The sequence below is a fragment of the Stigmatopora nigra genome, chromosome 13 (assembly GCF_051989575.1).
Source record: "Stigmatopora nigra isolate UIUO_SnigA chromosome 13, RoL_Snig_1.1, whole genome shotgun sequence".
Lineage (NCBI taxonomy): Eukaryota > Metazoa > Chordata > Actinopteri > Syngnathiformes > Syngnathidae > Stigmatopora > Stigmatopora nigra.
In genome coordinates, this window is record NC_135520.1 from 3,635,066 (window position 1) to 3,656,982 (window position 21,917).

At 39.6% G+C, this 21,917-nt stretch overlaps 1 protein-coding gene across 9 annotated transcripts in view; it reads right to left on the reverse strand.

The window, feature by feature from the left end:
* ralgapa1 (Ral GTPase activating protein catalytic subunit alpha 1) overlaps window positions 1-21,917 on the reverse strand; it is a 42,258-nt gene that overhangs the window by 11,468 nt on the left and 8,873 nt on the right. For 6 of the 9 annotated variants that reach the window (XM_077731819.1, XM_077731813.1, XM_077731812.1 and 3 more), the window contains exons 18-44: window positions 21,086-21,238; window positions 20,183-20,386; window positions 17,408-17,532; window positions 17,018-17,252; window positions 16,208-16,375; window positions 15,905-16,075; window positions 15,635-15,828; window positions 15,450-15,548; window positions 14,907-15,062; window positions 14,669-14,797; window positions 14,222-14,347; window positions 13,723-13,781; window positions 13,426-13,534; window positions 12,054-12,164; window positions 11,890-11,958; window positions 11,672-11,809; window positions 11,404-11,587; window positions 10,199-10,317; window positions 9,663-9,782; window positions 8,856-9,456; window positions 8,633-8,748; window positions 8,153-8,277; window positions 6,195-6,266; window positions 5,983-6,106; window positions 5,561-5,716; window positions 3,594-3,752; window positions 2,642-2,769 (exon numbers count right to left, since the gene is read on the reverse strand). In XM_077731819.1, coding sequence (XP_077587945.1) covers window positions 2,642-2,769; window positions 3,594-3,752; window positions 5,561-5,716; window positions 5,983-6,106; window positions 6,195-6,266; window positions 8,153-8,277; window positions 8,633-8,748; window positions 8,856-9,456; window positions 9,663-9,782; window positions 10,199-10,317; window positions 11,404-11,587; window positions 11,672-11,809; window positions 11,890-11,958; window positions 12,054-12,164; window positions 13,426-13,534; window positions 13,723-13,781; window positions 14,222-14,347; window positions 14,669-14,797; window positions 14,907-15,062; window positions 15,450-15,548; window positions 15,635-15,828; window positions 15,905-16,075; window positions 16,208-16,375; window positions 17,018-17,252; window positions 17,408-17,532; window positions 20,183-20,386; window positions 21,086-21,238 — 4,150 coding nt within the window. Of the gene's footprint in view, window positions 1-2,641; window positions 2,770-3,593; window positions 3,753-5,560; window positions 5,717-5,982; window positions 6,107-6,194; window positions 6,267-8,152; window positions 8,278-8,632; window positions 8,749-8,855; window positions 9,457-9,662; window positions 9,783-10,198; window positions 10,318-11,403; window positions 11,588-11,671; window positions 11,810-11,889; window positions 11,959-12,053; window positions 12,165-13,425; window positions 13,535-13,722; window positions 13,782-14,221; window positions 14,348-14,668; window positions 14,798-14,906; window positions 15,063-15,449; window positions 15,549-15,634; window positions 15,829-15,904; window positions 16,076-16,207; window positions 16,376-17,017; window positions 17,253-17,407; window positions 17,533-18,598; window positions 20,387-21,085; window positions 21,239-21,917 lie in introns of all 9 variants that reach the window. The other 3 variants (XM_077731820.1, XM_077731814.1, XM_077731811.1) reach the window with 2 other exon arrangements.

Consider the following 21,917-nt stretch of genomic DNA (forward strand, 5'->3'; position numbering starts at 1 on the left):
GTTATAGTGAGTATGTGGGACCTTGGCGAGGTTAAGGATGGCATGACTTGATTCCAGCAGGAACAATAACTAAGTGTCTTCAATTTGTGAGGCTGTACCCTCACCTTTCTACGATTGTGAGGGACACACTCTTCTTGTCACATGCTGCAGATTGTAGTCTTACAGGGACAATGGGCTCAATTGAGGGAGCTGGCAACGAGAAGCCAGGCAGTCCGCTAGCGTTTGGCTGCTCTGGTGTGTGTGTGTGTGTGTATGTGTGTGTGCGTGCTTCTTTGTATGTGTGGGGATAATAGCGCTACATGCCCAAAGCTGCCATCATTTCACTGGGAACACAGTGTGACAGAGAGGGAACGGCGGTGACACAACATGCACAGACAACACACACAAACAACTGTGCTATCACACTGAGCCATATGCTGACCCCAGCCACATTAGAGCTATCCCTGCCAATCAACAACTACATGCACACACACATTCACTCACACAATAGGACTAATCCTGGAAGCGCAAAGCAGCTCCACGTAACCCTGTCATATTAACACCCTGAAATTCGACGTAAATTATCCATGACATACATTCAACTATTTATGCCTACACAAATACTTTTGCAAAAACTGGATGCAAGATGTTATTGTGTGTTTCTGTGTGTAGAAGATTAGCCTCTCTCCAGTATTGTTCTCCCAGAAGCAGCATCATCTCAGCCCAGATGGAGACCGGCCATAGCTTGCTCTTTAACCCACACTGCAACAACTATCACATGAAAATATTTACTCTGCCATGTACATTGTATGAGATCATGCCATAAGAGAGCATAAATAATGACCAAGTCCAGTTGTTTGAAATGTATTTGTATATTTCCTATTACAATTGTATTCCAACTTTTTACCAAGTTTTACCAATGCTTTTCTGATGATAATCCTATTCTTTTGAAACCTCTGCCCATAAAACCGACTCCTAAGACTTTTGAATGGAAATATCACTCATTTAAATCAAATTAAAATAACTCTAAAGACTTTTGCATAGAATCAAAAAGGGGCAAAAAAATGAATTATATATATATATATATATATATATATATATATATATATATATATATATATATATATATATATATATATATATATATATATATATATATATATATATATATATATATATATATATATATATATATATATATATATATATATATATATATATATGTGTGTGTGTGTGTGTGTGTGTGTGTATATACATTTGTATTTTAGCACAGCTACCTCAGCAACTTGGCACAACTCATGTGTGCGCACCCACGCTCTGGACGGCTGTGTTCATGGTGAATGAATGATCAGAGGGAGTTGGAAGGCAGATGGACTGCCCTGAGGGCCAGAGACAGAAAGCGAGACACAGACAAAAAAAAAAAAAAGGGGCCAGTAAATCACTGACTCCAATTCTCTTTTCATTCCAGTCTTGTATATTCTTGTATGTATTGACCACCTCTTTGTGATCATTCCTCATTGCCCAATGCAGCAATGAAAGAAAACGCTACAGTACAAGAACACGCTGTAGAGATGAATAATACCAAGGACTTGTCAATATAGCGCCGATGTAAAGGTTCAAATAAATGTGGCCTGTTTCAACTTTCACCGCAACATGACTACTTATTTGTCTGCTCTTTATGGTGAAGGGTTAAATCTTGTTGTACTTGTATAAATGTTCAATTCAAATTCAAATCAACAAATATGCCTCCAATATATAATTATATGTTAACACTAATCCTGAAAAGAATCAATTTAAGAGCCAATCATGACAAAAATAATATCAAACAACAACGTTTTTGGAAAACAAATATCATCTTAATTTAGTGAAGAATTCCTTAAGTCAAAAAGGGGTTGACCACGAAAGCTCAACTTTGGCTTGGTAGAAGATCAAGTCAAGTTCATAAAGCCAGGCATTTATCACCTTGCAATGAGAAATGACGACAAAGGCGACAAAATGTGGAAGTGTCCTAAAAAAGATGAGTACGACTCATGTAGAAGTGTGAAGCCAAAGAGTAAGGGAAGGCAAGAAAGATGTAACAGATGTTGAGACACTAAGAAAGAAAGACGTGGTGTGAAGTAGACCGACTGAGAGTCAATAATGACTGATTACTGTAATTCAGGCTGTCAGAAACATCGACCTGCTGTTGCCACCGCTCAATACTCACCAGGACACCAGAAGACACACAAACATGTCTAAAGCAGACTGTAACATGTGACATCATTCCCTGTCCACATATGACATGGATGCACACATAAACCATACACAAACATCGTATGCTCATTCTGGAGTTTCAGAATCTCTCCACTATAGTTGGCCACAAAGAAAAATAGATTTTTCAAAACTTTCCCCATTTCCTCCATTCAACCCCCCCCCCCCACAACCATTTTAGGTGTCACCTTTGTGCAATTGAGATAAAAATAGTATCGACACCAGTCTACAGCACTGACACAAATTGCGAAGTAGAACACTAGTAAGCTTTCAAATATTTCATTCCTTTCTTCCCTATGCCCATGATGATGAAAATGTATGACATGAAAAGTGGGGAAATAAGATTTTTGGTGACTTACGTTTAGCGTCCATTCAGCATATTCTGAGCAGTAGGCTTTTATAAAAAGGATACAAATTCTGGTATAGAGGAATAAGTGACTTCAGTGCTCGGCTGGCGTTTACAGCTGTGGCTCGGACAACTATCGGCAAAATCTTCATGTCCACAATGGCGCCGTCAAACAATGGACCAAAAAAGGGTACCTACAGTGACAAAACATGTTGCATCATAAGAAATGGAGTGAATGATTCTACATAATGTTTACACCAAAAATAAGAAGTTAATAAATAGTTATTGGATTTTTGTTAGTGAAAGAATCCTCTCTGATAGTCTTGAAAAAAGAACAAGGTTAAGGTTTCGAAGAAGTTGCTATTGGATTGAGGCTATGCTTCTTTTCAGATTTGATTTGATATTGTGCTTAAGGAATCCACCCGAGAGAATAGCTTTTTTATTGAATCAATTTCAAGGCCATGTCTCCAGCCTGTATCCTCCATCACCGAACACTGTGCTTTCAGGACAACAATACAGAAAATATCTTATCTAACTTGCTTGCAGATTCATGATAATTCAATATTTTGCTTGAAGGATGAATGAAACAGAAGATGGTTATGTTATTATTGCTGTGGTATCTATGTCATACAGAAAAAAAAAACTTTTATTGTGTTAAACCTTGTTTAAAATAGAGTTATGTTATCAGTGCTGTAGTATTAATGTCATTGCTTTAGCCTAATACATGAAACAGAGCCAAATCTCCCTTGGATTGTCAGACAATCTGGATGCATAACATTGTTGTCTGATATGATCTTGTGCCTTTAGAGAAATACAGCTATGAAGTAAAAAAAAGATCCAAATTGTCGCAAAGTCAGTTCATATTTTAGCAAATATATAGCAGTTTAGTCTATACCTATATACTCATACTCTATACTATTTACTATCTATACTCAAACTGTACTGTATGTACTATCTGTTCATCTATGCAAATAAAATGCCATTAATCAACATTAAATAATGACAAAATCTAAAATACCTCAGGTTTTTTCAGAATATGGATTGAATACATGTGGTTTTTCATCGGGTAGATCACGATAAGGACGTCACCAAACTCGGTAGGGATAATTCCTCGCCGATAGTCTCTGGAATGCTCTGACCAAACAATATGGACTTCATCATTACCCAGATGTCTCAGCTGGGGAGAGAAAAGGAAGAAAAGAAACAGTTGAATTAAAAAGATGAATAATGCTATACACTTGAGCCAAACACAACATCTATCAATACTTTTTTTATTTTTTATTTTTTTTTATAAATCCTTCAATGCCAAACATGTACTGTATAAAAGTATTACAGTGAGGTAGATTGTATGTATTCATCATATATATCCAAGGTTTAAGATTTGTTGTGTAAACAGCTCGGTGTGTGCGATGTTTGGCCCTGAGGGGGACTGAATGAATGTTTGAAGATGGAGAGTAGACAAGAAGATGAAGTGAAGCTTTGGATGATGGAGTACAGACAAGAACACAGATAAGATTTAGTGTGTGCGCCATTTGAAACTACCTTCTCATACCTATGGTACAAAATTGGGTACATACAAGATGTCAATGATTTATTTCTTATTTTATTTAACAAGGTCTGCTACAATTCACCTAGTACATGGCTTTCAATCGATTTAGTAGATTATTATTTACACATTGAACACAATCAGTTAATTTGACCTAATGCAATAAAATAAAAAATAGAAAGCAACGTTTTGACCATTTTGTTTAAAAAAAAAAACTAAGACATTTGAATGACAACTGTTCTTTGTAATAAAATGCCGTATCAAAATGATACCAACGTTGATCAGTATTTTGCGTTTTGATGGTCTTGAATGGAACGTTGTATAATAATCCATATAGTCTTACCTTTATACCTTCACTTACAAAAGTAATTGGTTCCAGAACTTTTTTTGGTGACTTGAAAATTTCGTAAGTAGAGCAGTACTTTATATGTAAATTCATTTGCATATTAAAACAATTTCAGAACCTGAAAATGTCATACCTAAAGGCATTTGTAATTAAAGGTATGACTGCTGTATCCATATATTGACTCAGGTCGATGCATCGTAACACTTCTAGTGACTCGAATTGTTTTGGTATTATATGCTGAACTCTATCCATTTTCTTGTACCAAATTGAACAAATCAAACCCAACTGCATGTGTGTATGTTGATGTGCACGTCTATGAGTATGTGTGTTTGATGGAGGCATCAGCTGATCAGAGAAAAATGGATGGTGCTGCACCAGGCAGCAATAATCCAATCAGAAGCCTGCGGCGACATGATAGGCCGACAAGCAGGAAGTTTGATCTGATTAAAAGGACATTATGGCCATGTGCGGAGTGCCCACGGCCTAAGGGTTGACAGGTGTGCACACAAACACATACACACACCATCTCAAACACACTAAACCTGCCAGCTGTGGTGCAAATTCAACACTATGCACAGATGTAATGGTCATTTGCAATTATTCCTCTGAAATTTGAGCAAATGGGGAAAAAAATCTACAAAACAATTACATTGTGTGATTTGTGGTGTCTGAACAATTCTCATTTGGAATGTCGCTAATAGACATGATGAATGGCAAGGAGATCTTTCTTGTGATGTCAGGTGGTCTCCTATTTGTTATGTATTATAATGATGGAGCATAATGAAAACCTATTTAAGTATAGTGTTTTAGTACTGTTAACATTACTTTGCAGTGCTTTTCTAAACTATTCCATTTTCCCCTTTTATATTTCTAGCATTTTAAATGTTTTAGTCTATCAGCATTTGGCATATGCTATCAATCGTTACGTTTTCTCTTCCCATTAAATGGCCACTCAGATTTTTTTGTAAATATTAGCAACTTCTCAACACAGAGACCAAAATCCCATCTGTGCACACACTTACTTACACGGTATCATTTTAATTCTGTTGCCGACCATGTACTGAATGAGAAGTAAGAAATTCATGTTGGTTACCTTTTTAGTGAGATTATGGTCTTGGTCGTGTGGCATTCGGGTCGAGACGTGGTAGATGACCTCTGTTGTAGATGTGGCAAAATAAGGTGTGGTTTGGCCTGTACTACGGTTCTTCTGAAGTCCTCCCATGAAACCACAATGAGTGGTGAGGTCCACCTATAAAAGAAATGTTTAAACAAACCACCTTCATGGTATAGTAGATATTCAGGATGAAAAAAAACACTTATTTGCTGCAAACTGCTTATTACAAATGGATGGACGACTTATGATTTAAATTCATGGCTGAAGGATGGAAATAGCACAGTAAGAACAATGCTTTGATCCAAATTGCAAATACAGTTCTAATAATAATGTTATTATTGTTGATGATAGTTAATCGTTTAAGGAAATAGTCATGTAAAAGCAACCAAAAAAATGTATACCTCCCAACCCAATCCAGAAACAAAGTCTTCATATGCTTGACTTCCTGTGGTGTTGGTGAGTATGGAGTGTTTGTCCTCTTGTCCTTCCGCTACATAAAAAACTGCTATTTTATGTGTCTCCCGACTACAGCAAAGGAAAGGAAAACAAATGCATTACAATAGGAAAAAACACTCAGAAAACAAAGTTGACAAAAAACGAGAGATGATCTCACCATTGCCGTGAGTCGAGGTTTTTCAGCTCTCTCAAAAGTTTCTCGTTTTTTCTCAATAAATGAAAATTACTCCTGTAGAGAAAAAAAAAAGTTTGGAAATAATTAACAATGGTTGAAGAAAAAAATCAAGGAAAAATGTCACCAAACCAGGAAAAAATACATAAAAAACTGAATTATAACTTGAGTGAAAAACTATTTTTAAAACTTTGAAAAATATATTTTGCCAAACAGCCACGAAATGGACATTAATACCGATGTTTCCCCATTTTTGTCAGAAAACGAACTTGATAGCCCAAAATTAACACAAAAAATAACACAAGATTAACAAGAATAGACATGGAATGTCCCCAAATTACCAGAAAGTAACATATTACCATTAAGAGCAGTACAAATTTAAAAAAAATCATTAATAACAACACATTTCTGGTGACATGTGGTACTTCAAAAAGAAATAAGTCACTAAATATTGATACTTTAACCAAGTAACGTGTCCAGATACATTTCAGGATTGACAGTTTGATACCATTCAATACTTTTGACAATCCTACAACACGTTGAAAGGAATTGTTGAATCCTAAAATGTTACCTAGACGGAGCACACTGTGTTCTTAGATTTGAACAATCATCTATTCAGGGATGACACCAGAAAACTGTACACAAGAGTTGTGATGTGATGCACATCTTTCAATCAATAGCATTAACTCCTCATGGCATTAAAAGTTGTGAGCCAGCCAATGTTATCTCCCCTTTAAAGATTGAAATGTAAAAAGACAATCTACTTCTATTCAAGACAAAGGTCTCTTTATATAAGATAAAACAGGGATCGTTTAAAATGTCCCGCAACGACCAGCCAATTTCAGCAGCACTGATCTCAAACCAGGACTGAGGGCTTGAAATGGACTCATAATGACACATCATTCATTTCACTTCGAGAGAAAGTGAGAAAAAAAGGAAAAGCAAGAGAAAGAGTGAAAGCAAAGAGCCAGCAATTTGCTCTTTATTAAACTGATATGTGGTAATGGCCTCATTCACTGCTCTCAAAGACTCCATTTACACTTTGGATTATTGAAGAAAAAAAAAAATCGCATAAAAAGAAACAGAAAGAAGAATGTCAGTATCTCACTGTGAGCCAGTAATAGCATACAAAAACATGCTACCTGGAAAATAAATGATGAAGAAAAAAAATGATATCATTGTTCCAATCTACTGTAGATACTACAGCTTTTTAAAGCACCTCAATTATTTCAACTCAACTTCTTTCTTTTGTTACCTTTCCATGGATTTTATGCATCCTGTTTTCAGTTTGTTTTTCACCCTCTTCCATTCTCATCTTCGAGTACCACCTTTTATTCTAGCTCTAGATGGGTTGATTTTGATCAATGGCCTGCTAGGCTCATTACCACACTTCTAACCCCCCCCCCCCCCCACTCCCCCTCTCCATACACTCACACACACATGCGTTAAGAAGTGTTTTGTGCTGGCTGAATGCAGACGGTGTAATTCTCTGAATAAAGAGCAATGAGGATCCATTAGCGGGCTAGACACATTTATACCCATTCTTTAACATTGTGTAGTTAAGCCCATAGTCATTGAGAAGAAAAACTGATGTTCCACTTGAAATCAGAAAATAAAGGACATGGACCTTAATTAGAGCAGTGCATAATTCTATTTTTTTTTTCTGCCTGAAACTTTGGCAAGGTAGAAAGAATATCGAGAAACAAATACAAGCCTTTTCTGTACACCATAGAAGTATGATATCTCTAGTCCTATTGAACGGTAGTGGAAAAAAAACAGAGTTTTCACAAGGCCATAACTCATGACAACCAACAATGATACTAGGCATTCCAGTCCGACAACATTTGTGTTGTACATTTCTAAACAGTTATACTGTCTTTTGTCTTTTCCTCTAATTGTGCAAAGATTAAGCTCACTTCTTCAAAGTCACCCGGGAACCTCACCTCTTTTCCCATGAGTTTAGTCCCAGTATGTTGATGAGTAGTCTGCAGTAGTAAAAGGCTGACTGAGGTGTCTGAGTATCTGGTTTGCTGTGTTTCACCGCTCTTATATTCAACTCCTCACCTCTCTGAAACAGAAGTCATTCCAGACACTTGAGAAGAAAAATATAAATCATGCTGATAGAGTGTGTTCTTTGGAGATAATAAGTCAACCTAGCGAGAGGCCATGCAAAATGTGTGAAGTGACCAAAAAGGAGGGCTCCTTTTTTATTAAATTAAAAATGTCAATTCTACTAGATTAAGAAAAGTATCAGTCTCGGTCTGTACGATATCATAAACAAGAGGTTAAAATGTTCAATCCAAATGAGATAGAATAATGTTTTCCTACATCGTATGTTATGTCATCTGAAATCCAATTGTTAAAAAACTAACCAGCCAACCCCCAGTAATTGATTGTTCTATGATTCTATGAAAATAACGCACATGAAGGACAAACTCTTGTTCAGCTGCACTTTGCTTCATGATAGCATTGATGACATCGTTCTCCTGCTTCTCTGAAACACAAGCTGGAGGCGGGACTGGGATATTTAGGGGCGTTCCTGTGAAGATAATCACTCAAGTTAAGCTATGCATTTCAACTTAGGTTGTATGTGTTATCCTAAATGGGCTGGTTATAAATAATTCCAAGGTGGGATTTTTTGTGTACCCGCTCTCTGAAGACACTCAGGGCTCGAGTATCCAAGGTATTGCAGCATTTCATCCAGAGCATCATCTCCATCTGTCAGTGTATTCCATGCTGGAACCACTTCCCGACATACCCTCTTTGCCAGTGGTGGTGCTAAAAGTTGCTCAAAGCCTGCATCGACTGTGTTCACACTTTGTTCCTTGCTCCCCTCCAACTGTTTCTTCTTCTCCTCTCCTTCTCCTTGCCCCGGTTGTTGTCGCAAAGTTTCTTCATCTGAGACGAGGCTCACTTCTTGGTCCTCATCCATATCTCCCTCCAGCTCGGGAGTCTGTGCATCGATTGCACTTCCTCGGTCGTCTGATTCCTGGCTGCCTTCTCTCCGCTCTTCTGTGATCTTTTGGGGTGGGGTATGTAGATGGAGATTAACACTATGAGGGGTTTGATTGTTTGTCAATATTGTGTGTGCAGGGCTGCTTGGGGAGCATGGTGGAGGCCCATAGAGTACAGCAGAATCCCAGGAGTGTTTTCCGGCTGCATCCCGAATAATAACACGAACACAAGCGGGGGCAGAGGACAGACCAGCTGTCATTCCACCTCCCGGTACACCAGACTCTGACCGAATCTAGGAAATGCAGAGATAATATTAAATAGTAATTACAAAATGCAAAAAAAAAAAAAAAAAAACTCTTGAGGGGACCAGATAGTAATATTTTCCTTTTTGTCCTATCTTGGGCTTGCTTTGAATGAAAACATCTTAGAGAGCATCATTAGAGCAGATAAACTAGATTTACATTGCTAGTACCTTAAGACTGAGGGGAAAAGAGTCACCTGTAGCACTGAGAGCAGCGTAGAGCCATTCAAAGACAGGAACTGTAGATTTGGGGAGTGAAAAAGCTCAGGGCCAAGATCTGCGCTCTCACAGTAAGGGTTGTCCTGGTTCTCACACACCTAGTAAGAAAACAAAGAACTGTATTTCACAAATGTAGTTGAACCCTGCACTAGGCAAAGGTTATATCTTTGTCTGACTGTTATTATTCAAAATAAGTCAAGAATGAATATATAGGGAATATCAAACTTGCTAGTGGACTTTCCTGTGTGTGGCTCCAGTTTCTTAGCTAGAGCTACAATCAGTCTTGTGTGTCATGTGTCTGTCTTGCTACTGCAACCAACAAATGTCTCGAATACGGGATGAAATAAAGTGCTCATCTAATCTAAGATAGGTTTGTGATACAAAATAGAACTTTGGCCATTCGCTGCAGTCGTCCTGTCCCGAGTTTGAAGTGATTGAGGCTTCAGAATTTGCAAATACAATTTTCAAATCATAAATGTGTGCAGTGTTAGGAAGCATGTGTTATTAAAAGTACCTGGCTGGAGAGTGTAGCAGGTCCACCAGACATTGGGTAATGCCCTAGATGGTTGACAAGATGGGTGATAACAGTCCTGGCTGCAATGGAAACCAGACCCTGTTGGATACGACTACGGACTACAGACAGAAGACAAAAAGAAGAGCACAAGAAAAGAGACAAAAAAGAGTAAGGAACAACACATTCAATATTTCATGTGTGGGGGAGATAATGATAGTCCGTTATACGAGATATCTACATTTGAATTGTTGTTTTCATGTCCTCTGAGAGGATGCTGTGCTTTAAACTGAAATCAGTAGCGAATATGACACACTAGTAATTTTTTTTGTGTACATTGACTACAAAAACTTTAGAAATGAATCCAAGAGCGACTAGGAGGTACAGACATAGCGGATCAATACATAGCCACCACCCCCATGCTGGTAAGCAGCCAATGCTATCCCACACTGAGCTGCAAGAGGATCTTACCAAATTAAAATAATGATAAATGTATGCACAAATACATAGGTAGGTAAAGAAAAAGAAGAAAAACATATTTGAAGTGAAGACCAAACTGTAGATGTGCAGTAGCTCAAAAGGCATTGCAGTCATAAGACTCAATGCTTTGTCCTGGAGGACCACAGCAGGGGACCGACCGCACTTACACTTGGACATACAAAAGTGTTTGTACATGCGCATCTAACCCTTCACTCTTTTATAATTGGCACTGCCATGGTGACGGTGGGTCAATTTCTCCAAGCTCTATGAGTCAGTAAGACACTTTAATGTTTGGACAAAATATAAACCAGACTACAGTGGAGACTTATGCCATTTGAAATAAAGATAAGCATTTGGCAGAGTTGAAAAAATCCGGCCAGGCCATGATAGAAAATCGTTTTGCAGTCAAATGAGTACGGAGTCATCCAATAATAATAGAATGAAGACTTATTTCGCTTTTATTATAAAAGGTGGTAATGGTGCAGTTTTAGCATTGGCCAATACCATAAAGCCGAGTGTCAGAATCAGTGTCATAAGAAGAAAAAAAATGGTAAGGGTGCCAACGGAACAAAGTAGCCCCAAAAGCAGTTTTATCTTGACAGACTCAGATCTTACGCGCACAATCTATACTAACTCAAATGTATACATTTTTTTCTGCTGTTTTCAGTCACTTAATCTGACCCAAACAGACATTCAAACATATATGTATTTGCCATTTAATGAAATACCTTCTGTGACAGGCTGCAGTTTGCTGGAGCGTTCCGATTCTGGACTATGCAGCGGTTCAGGCTCCCTAAGGCTTTCCAATGGCAAAAATGGATCATAGTCTGAACTTGACAAATCTGACAGTTGCAGTGGGAAATACTTGGGGCTGCTGAAAGACTGGGCTCCATAGACACAGCCATGCAAAACCTGAAGAAATGCAAGAAGAAAAAAACTTCACCAAAAATCCCAACTTGTACAGTTCATAAAGATATTTTGTCAAAAAAAACACACCTTATAAATGCAGCTGAGCAGGGTCTTTAGAGGCTGATCCTTATCTGGGGGGCTTCGTGTTCGAACAGGTTCAAGTAGTGTCTTTGGAGGGAGAGCCATCACCCAGTCCAATAGACACAACAAAAGTGATACGACCAGCTGCAGCACATGTGCATCAAAAAGTTATACTCTAAATGTTAAAACAGCAAAATTCAAATTATTGCCAACAGTGCGTGTACCCTCTTATCCAGTTCATGAGGAGAGGACTCAGTAGTAGGTAGCAAGTGTGTAATGGTGGCAATCAAAATCTAGGAAAGAATAACATCAGAGCAATTTGGATGCATAAATACTTGACATAAAATTTACTGAATTTACAATCTAAATAATAACCAATTTGTCCTACCTCCACGATCTTTTTTGGAGTGTCAACTGGAAATTTCTGAAGATGATCCACAAAACTGATCAAAAGGTGAAGAATGTCTGATGCCACGAGTGCCACATTCTTATTTGGGTACTAGGGAAGATCACATAGGTTTGTGTAAGCATAATAAGTGGAGTTGTGTTTAAGAAATTACATTAACAATGTTATTCTATGTTAATTTGCCTTCATGATTACATGAATACAGTCATTATCAAGTGATCCATGAAACCAGTTAGTGAGACAAAGGTTCAAATTAGGAACAACAGTATCAAGATGAATGGGCCTGGAGAAAAAAAATATTGCAATGACAACATCTATTAAAGTCAGCACACAGACTCCAAATGGGATTATGATTTACAAAAGAAAAATCCTTCTAGATCAAAGAATACACTCAGATGAGGAAAAAAAGCAAGTGGCAGTGGATGGAAAAATGACAATCCCTCAAGCATTTTGTGTGTGTGATTGTGTGTGATAATGTGGGTATGTCACAGAGCCCATGGCTGGTTCGACTGGCTGCCGGTACGAAGGCAAAAGTAGACAAGATGTGCGCGCGTGATAGCATAAGTGCGTTTGTAACAGAGCTTGCAGCGTCCCCCCTGGATGGACCTCCTATCGGAAGAAAGACCAAACATATTGACAGTCCAGGGTTTGTTCCCGGGAGTCCGTGAATGCAAGTGTGTTTGCCACTACTGGCTCGATTAGGCTATTGGCTGCCGATACACAAGCTAGGGATTCCAAGGTGGAAAAGGTATGCGTGTGCGAGTGTGTCTATGTGTGCGCTTGAGTCCACTTGGCTATGGATGACACGATACAATTTGGACAGCATTTCTCTGATGCACAGGCCTCCCAGTGTGATGGTCTGAAACAGACTAGTCTCAGATGGTCTGAGGCAGGTTCACCAAGCAACATCTTTTCCAGAAACATTTTCCATCATACCTTGGCTTCATGCAGGCTACAATGTTAAATCCACAAACAACCCAGCTGTTCTGTTTGCAGCCAGAGCTTTGGTGCAATTCAATGACCTTCACTTTGGTTTTCATACATTCATACATTAGAATATGCAACACTTAAAATCCACTTACTTGTGTTTGTAACCAATTATTACAACAACAAAAAAACACCCTCAGGTGGCTTTTGAAATCATTTCATGAACACATTTTATTCTCTAAGCCCTCCTGAGTTCTAAAATTTTCTGCAGTTTAATGCAATTTTGAATCCTCACGCCAATTAATAACTGTCAAAGTTCATATAAGACACTGAATGTAGGAACATGTAAAGATTTATACAAGATAGCTGGAATATTATTGACCGAATTTGTAGCGAGTGATAGAGTAAAAAGCAAATGTTTACTAACCTTTAGAGTAACACAGATGACATTAAGAGCATCGTTAATTAGTGGATGTTGAGTCCCGTGAGCCAGTTCCTCAGACAGCCAAATGCCCAGACTGCACAAAGCTACACACCTGACAGATTGAAATAAAATTCAATAAAATAATGACCAATTGTCTCTCACTCTTCATGTTACAAATATGTGAAGAATATGTGAGTTGCAATTTTCCCTCTTTTCAAAGCTTATTATTGGTTTGTTGTCCTGGTCTTGCTTATGTCTAATTGGCCTAAAAAAAAAAAAAAAGTCATGTGTTGCATCTACCTGGCAGGAGCCGAAGGTTCATCCCTGGCGGAGGTCAGTATAGTTTTGATAATGTGCTCCTGGAAAAACAAAGAAGTATGTAATTGGTCTCAAGATCAGTTGATGTGCACTTAAAAACCTGATGATATGTTCATATTACATAGACAAACACTTCCTGTCTCTTTGGGGAATAATGGCTGCTTAGTGATTCAAAACATTTCTGCCTAGTACAGAAACATTAAGCAAGCTTGAGATGCTGCCATGCATGACAATAAGTCTTTATAAAGCAACAACAACAACAACAAAATCATTGCCTTTGACCGTTATAAAAATGATTCATAAAACATGAATTTGTTAAGAGTGACTCAGGTGAAGAGAGGACATGCTCTGCAGTGGATTTGCACGGCTCTGGAGTGGCTGGATTTTTTTTGTTTGCTTAGTTTTTAGCTTAAATCTTTTGAATAAATGTACTTTTTTTGACCAGCAAAGAAAATATCACTATGGATGACTGTCCATTTACCTTGACATCAGAGAATTTTGTAAGTGCGACATCAGCTGTGGTGGGGTGAAGTGCAGGAAGTTCCCCAAAGAAATTTGGAAAACAGACAAGAGATCCGAGAAGGATCTGGGCTTCTACTCTTGGAGCCTAAAAAAAGAATAAAGAAAATAATATTTTCAGTCGGAAAATAATAAGTCCAAATTACACCTTTTTTTCCCCACAAAGCTATTTCTTGTCTTATTTCACAGATAGAGGTATTGATCATGTTAATTGTTCAAATCCAGGTCGGTCCTGTGGGTCGTGTTTTTTTTTAATAATTATTAAATATTATATTATTATATTTGAAGTAGCTGGTGTGATGTTTTTCTGCCACGCCAGCCATCACGGTCAAAACGGGTTGGATCGCTATTGCCGATGAGTTAAACTGCATTGCGTGTAAAAAAAAAAAAAAAAATTCAATATGATTACATTTAATGACGAGCAAGAGGTTACTCTTGAAGCTGCGATGATAAAATCAAGAATCAACATGGTGGCTCCAGGAAGACCAATACTGATAAACCTGGGACTGCAATGCTTGATGATGGTGTTCACAATGTCCTAAATTGAGAAAAAAAAAACAGAGCCGTAGTCACACCATATTTGCTGGTCATTCATTTAAAATGCTAAATTGAACTAAGGCCAATCCGAATAGTAGTATTTAAAGTACCTGGTCTTGGTGCAGCAGGCCTTGATGCATGATGTTGTAAAAGTGAGTAAGAAAGTCTGTGTTTGGTGACACATCTTGACGTCTTTTCATTATCCTGCAGATCAACTTATAGGCATGAAGCTTTCCCTGCTTGTAACGTTCAGTCAACATTGTGGCCTGGGTGAAAAGGTGCATATATTTTTTTGGATTATCTGATTGAGGCAATTATAGTATATGTGAGAAACATAAATCTGGTTATTGAGAATTGTAGCTATGGTGACAAGTGTATTGAATATAGGTATATGTTACCATATAAAAAAAAACATTTACTTTGCTATACTTCACTATCAATGGAAGGTTACTAGACACCTGCATGCACTAAATGACGCTGTCCCTAGAAACAATTCCTTATACGGTTACATGTCTATTATAAAATAAAAATTGATTTTTGTATAGTTGTCTCCACCTTTTACTCTAATCTCCTGGGCCCACGATGTGAGGAAATGCCTGTTTTGTCTTTCTTTGTTGAACTATTTTTTTAGCCCACTTCTCAGTCGTACCTACCTTAAAGAGCCACGGAGTAAGGATTCTAAGAGGTGGGATCAAAACAGGTGGTGGTGGAGATGACTGGTTATCATGAGAAATTCCCAAATTATCTCTTATCTGTAGAAAATTGAAAACTGAATTAGAAATAGTTATCTTAGAGTGGTTTGTGACATTAGTGTCTCTCTCTCTCTCTCTTTACATACCTTTGCAAGGTTTTGCCAAAGCTCACACAGGTAGTCAAAAACCTGAGCATGGATCTCTGGGTCTTTGATGCAATTCACATCCCCTAGGATACCCAGCATTCTCCGCCACATTACTGTCGCAACATCTGCGTGCCATCCAACGAGGGAGCCACCTGCCATGACGCTGCAATCCTCCCCAGGGAATTCAGTGTTTTCTAAAAATTATTCCAAATGAAAATGGTACATTTTACATTTCTGCTTTAAAAAAGAAAACACAGAAAAAAACATTACCTAGATCATCAGGAGTCTGAAGCACAGAATTGTGAAGTTTTTCATCCAGCTGCAAGTGTGTGTGTGAGTGACAGTGTGTACGTGTGGTGTGCTCCGCTGTTAATGTCGCCGGAGAAGGCGTCTGGGAACGAGAACCTCCGAGAGAATGCATGGGAGATGCACTCTCTGAACCTTGACATAAAAAAGCACAAATTAGCTTAGAACCATTTGTAAAAGTATTTCCCCTGATAAAGTACAAAAACAATTGATTTAAAAAAAAATACAATGTATTTTAAAGAGCTCAACATAGCTTAATACACAAACCAGTGACAGTGACTGTGTGGCTAAGGCTACTGGTCTCAGAGTCAATATGAAGCGTTGTCAAACTTGCTACTTCGTGTTCATCACAGGCAACACCACCTCCCATACTGTCCTGGTCCAACGAGCTTCCTCCATCTTCGCCGCCACAGAGTTCAGAATTAAATGCAAAATCTACACAATGGGAAAGTGGAATACACATAAGCTCTTCTCCTGTTTAAGCTTAAAAATACTGAAAGTTAAGAAAACAGAGAAGGGAACTACATTTTCAAAATGTAGTGAGTTATTGTTAACAAGTATAAATCCATAGCAAGAAATGCATGTTAGCAGTAGTAGCACAAAATTGGACAAGGAAAAAAAACCACATCAATCATACTACAAGTCTAGGAAAATATTCAATATTGCGGCAATGTGGCCTCTAAAAACTGAGGCATATGATTTTGCTGTTTATGAACAAACATGAGCCTAGCCTGTCAGATTTGATTGATTTAACATTCTCACTCACAATGTGAGTATTTTTGACGATTACAGACAACAGAAGGCTGCTGTTTTAGTTTTTTGGTGTATTCTTTGCATGATATAATGCCAATGATTTCAGTGGCTACCATTGAAAATAAAAGACAACCGATTCATTTTATCTGGGAGGAGGCGAATGAACTATGTGTCTGGCATCAGTCAATGGGAGTGAGTCAATGAGTTCAATTTGGTTGGAAACATACCATGATTTCATTCTCTGTATAGCCAAGCAAGGAGAAGAATTTTGAGGGAGCATTAGGTTGCTATATCATAGCTAGTAATGAAATGTTAAATACTCACTATCAAACTTGCATGTGGGGTATTGAAATGCATTAAATGAGTCAGATTGGCTGTCAGAACTGACAACATCTGAGCCACTGGCACTGGCAGGAGATGTCCACTCTGAAGGAACTCCAGGATCATCAATTGGTCTGAGGTCATCTGGAGGTCGAGATCCAGGACTCTGGGCAGCCTCTAATAACTCAGGCAGATCTTGAGGAACTTCTAAACTACCTGGACTGCTACCACGGCGCTCCTGTACAGCAAAGAAATCATGATAAGTAAAGAAAAAATATTATATATAATGGGGTATATGAGAGATGGGTTTTTGTTAGGAATTTAAAAGAAAAAAACAAACTATGAATATAAAAACAAAATGTGATGCTTGTGTGTACATGTTTGGATACTGACCACTGTTCCTTTAGCCCTTAGCCTTTCCTGTATGAACTCATCCATCAGATCAGAGAAATTAGGATTGTTGTTTCCAATGTCAGTAGAGACTGGGCGTGCCTTCTGTTGCACCTCCTCTTTGTTGGCTGTGTAAAGATTAGATAAATACGTAGCTACTATCACTATCACAGTAATAAAAGCATTGTTAAATATGTGGAGTGATGTGGAGAATTCTACAATTGTTATACTACTAACACTATATACTTCAATTAAAACGTGAAAATGTGTAGCGTATGAGCAACCTTAATGTAAATGTACGGGGGAGCCCTCAGGTAAAGTGAATGACCAATTGTTAAAAATAAAAAAAGCCACGACACACCAGGCAAACCCACCAGAGAAGCAATGCACTTAAGTTAATACACAACACCATGCACAAAGAGCAAGATTACATAAAATAAATAAATAAATAAATAAATCAGCAGCATACCAGTGGCCGGTAGAAGTTATCTTGCCATTAGATGCAATTATGAGTATATTGTTGACGGCGCAGGCATGATCATTGCTTTCAACTGGTGAATCCCACATTTGTTATCTTACGTACATGGATTGAGATATTGGGAGACTAACACTGGTGAGCTAACGTATGTGGTTAAGGTCTTTATGATAAGTTGGAAGACTTAAAATGGAATTGTATGCTTTTTGAAAATTAATAAATGAAAGAAAAAAGGTGGACTGTTGTTTCCTTCTGTGGAGCTGAGGCAATCTCGGAAGGAGGTGAAGAAGGCACAAGAAGGTAACATGCAATTTTATGGCGAGTGGGTGAGGAGGACGGGGTAGAAAGGAGGAGGACATCAAAATCCCACAACCCTTAGAAAGGAGACAGCAAGAGGAGGAGGAGGTGGAGGAGGCTCCTCAGATTGGGAGACAGTTGGGAAGTTATGGGAGAGGGAGGGGATCTTCAATAGGTGGCAGGCTGGAGGAAGGGTTCACGTTCAAGTGGAAACACTTTCAGTCCAGCAGCAAGATGATGAGTTTCAGCCCAAAAGAAAAGGTCATTCCATCATAACAAACCAGTTATAAACAGCCACAAAGGAAAAAAATGCTTGTTGGTGTCTGGGTTTGTGAGTATTTGTCTATTCCACTGATGTTGTTGGACTGTTGTTGGACTGTTGTTGTGCCCGTTGTGAGCACTTTGTCCATTGCGATCCTCACCTGCCGTGGAAGACTTCCGTCCAAAGTAGCCGAGGACATGGGAGTAGAGGTCTCTTAATGACGCATCCCCCATTGCAGCCCGCCCTTGCCGCTGTGGCGATGAGCCTTGGGATGACCCCTGACCTCGAGGACGGGGTTTGGTGGATAATGCGTGAACCACAGTCTTATACACACCACCAAGAAGAGCCCCTTGGTGGTGTCGGGAGACAGAGCTGCCGGGCTCCTGGGAGCGAGAGCGGGAAGCCCGAGAACGCAAAGCAGACCGTCCCAATCGTCCTCGCATGCCCGATGACGGGGCAGAAGTGCTTGGTAAGACCTCAAAGTGTGTCTCATGCACAGAATTGGATCCAACATATGATCCTGGATGCTGTTTGTCCTTGTCTCCTGCTCCAGTGCCAACAATACCTGCCGTACTTTGAGCCACAGTGGCATCCACTGCCACTCGTTCATGGCCCACTACTTTGTGACCAATAGCAGTCCCAGAGGCAAACTTACCTGTATTTCCTGCTCCCTGCTTCCCCCCTGTTCCAGAGCGCTCACCAGCTGAGTGGCTGTGTGTATGAAAGTGACTGAGCCGACGAAGTCTTGCTTTCCAGTGGGCTTCTTTGGTCTCAAGGGGGTTGTGGAACTGGACTGATTCAGTGGAAGGCCTGAAGCTAACATGGACACCACCAGAGTGAGGCTTTTTGGGGTTACGGCTCATCTTGGGCTTGGCTGAATCTGAATGTTGGTGAGTACAAATTGTCTCACTGCTAGTTTCTGCTGCCTTAGGGTCTGCTTTCATTAAACAGGACTTTTTGTTTGTGGCAATGTCTTTATCTTCTCTTTTATCTCCTCCCATTTCCCTCCAGTTGTCACATTTTCCTCCCCAATCTGCTCCTCCTGTGGTATTTCCTTCTTCACCTTTTTCCTTCTCAGCATTGTGTCCTTCAAAGCTCTCTTTCACACCAAACGTGGGCCATTGACACTGCATTTCAAGACATTCATAGATACTGCGCTGATCTGCCTCAATCTCCTCTGTTGATTCAACACTACTGTGTCTAACTGAATTACTTACCTGCCTATCTTCCTTGGAAATCTGTTTGTCAACCACCTTCTGTGTTTCTCGCATGAATTCTGTTTCACCAGTGGTTGAATCGGTTTGAAATGTTACAGAAGTTTGAACATCATTTTCTAAAGGATGATGACCAGTTGCTAAGCTCACTGCCCCATTTTTCTCCATTGCTTTGTTGGTGAGATAGTCCCTAATTGAGGAGAACAAATCATCCTCATTTGTTACAGAGCCTACTTCATTCTCCGCTACATCACTCTCCTTATCGGCAGAAAAATTAAAGGCAGAATCCCAATCGCTTACCCAGTCAGAACTGGATCTTTGGCCTGGACAGCCAATGTGATCATACTCACTTACATCTTCTAGTCCCCCTGATGTAACAACACCATTGCGGAGTGAAAAGGGGGTAGGAGAGGAGGAGTGGAAAGGACATGGGGTTTGCTGAGCTGCATGGCTATTGTTTGCAACTAAGGTGGTAGCAGTGGGGTGACAGGCTTTTATAATTGTACTGGGATCCCCCTGTGGGTCTTCACCTTTGACCCGCTCGGCGATAAAGGGCTCCATGATGTCAGAGGCACTGCTGCTCCTTGCAAGTGATGCAGGGGGCGGGTTATCCGCTTCACAGGCCACACTCTGGAACACCTCTGAACAAGAAGTTGGCGGGTTCTCCTCGCTCTGGGAGGAGTGGCGCATTCGAGATGAGCGGGATGTCACCATGATTGGCGGGTCTTCGAGGTCTGTGAAATGTGTTCATAGATTAGTGTATTTAATACAAAACAAAAAAACAAAAAAAATGACATTGAAGATTTTCTTTAGTGAATTCAAATGTTTATAACCAGTAGATGTCCAAACCTTTTGAATTGGAAGGTTGGCAGCAAACATTTGTTCATTTACTGTCAACCGTCACACATCAATTGGATGAATTGATGTCTATGGCTGTCAACAGTAGTCAATATGTTAGAAGTTCTTGAACTTGAATTCTTTCAATGAACAATCATTTCCAGCCCTCCCAATTGAATTGAATGTCTACTACCGTCAATGGCGGAAAATGGGAGAGTCATCCGGCAAATCAAACCACTCTAAAAAAACGATTATATTAGCTCTAAAGCAGTATCACTTAAGTTACAGTTAGAAATAAACCAAAACATTCAATAAATACAGAGTACAAAAAAAAAATCTAATTTCACATATGAACATGCACCATGTTCAGGCAGAATGAGGAGAGAGATGGCATTTGTAAACCAACAAAGTCCTCGAAACTAGATGGCGAAACAGGTGAAAAAGATGAAACATATTATATGATTCTTCACAGACTGGGATCAGTTTGTAAAGGTGAGAAAATCTATACAAGCATATGTTCGTCAGAGAGATGTGTGAAGACTTCAGGCACACAGCAGGCATAAAGCAGGCAGACGGGAAGTGCAAAGAGAGTGTACCTGCCAGTTGGTCAGCGAGGGGGGGTAATAAAGGGTGGTGGTGGTGGTGGTGAAGGAGTACAGGAAGAGGCGGGGCCAGAGCAGGAGCACTCTTGGCACTGCGGATAAAGGCTGAGGACAGCAGAGAGTCCCCTGTAGAACAGCTACGCAGGGCTGAAGAGGAAGGTCCAATAGTAGAAGAAATAAAAACCAAACCGGTGAGGAAAGTTGAAAAGGTGCTTCAAAAAGTGCGAGTGTCAAAGGGGTGTGGTAAGATGAAGAAAAGAAATAGAAAAGAAAAAAGTGAGATGAAGAAAAAAGGAAGATGAGGGCTACATAATAGCTGGTTTGAAAACCTTAGTACAAAATTATCTTCAAAAGAGCCCAGTATACTTTGAACATGCTGACACACCACATGGAATAGTGTCCCTAACTAGGGGCAGTTGTACGAGGCGACCCTCGAGGAGGCCTGGGTCTGCAGAGCAAATGGGGGGTGGGGGGGGGGGGGCATTTGGGTGAGTGGTTGGGGCTAATGAAAGCATGTGTGATAATACACAGAGCTTCCATGGTGTGTTGAAGCCAGTCAACGTATCACACTTGGCAAAATCTGCCGACCCCAATCAATCTAATGCAGACACGACACGGGACGTTCAGTGGGTAGTTGGAGCAATGGGACCATTGCAGTAGCGGGCCTCGCTCTTTTTGATATACCACCCACCCCAAGCCAACCTCCCCAGTAAACTCCAAAGGGCCTCAGGTCAGACACATCATATCTAGACCCAGTTAAGATTTGTTCCGCCACTGTGCCTCACCCTGCAAGAAAGTGTTGGCATGCCTCTATCATCACAGAAAA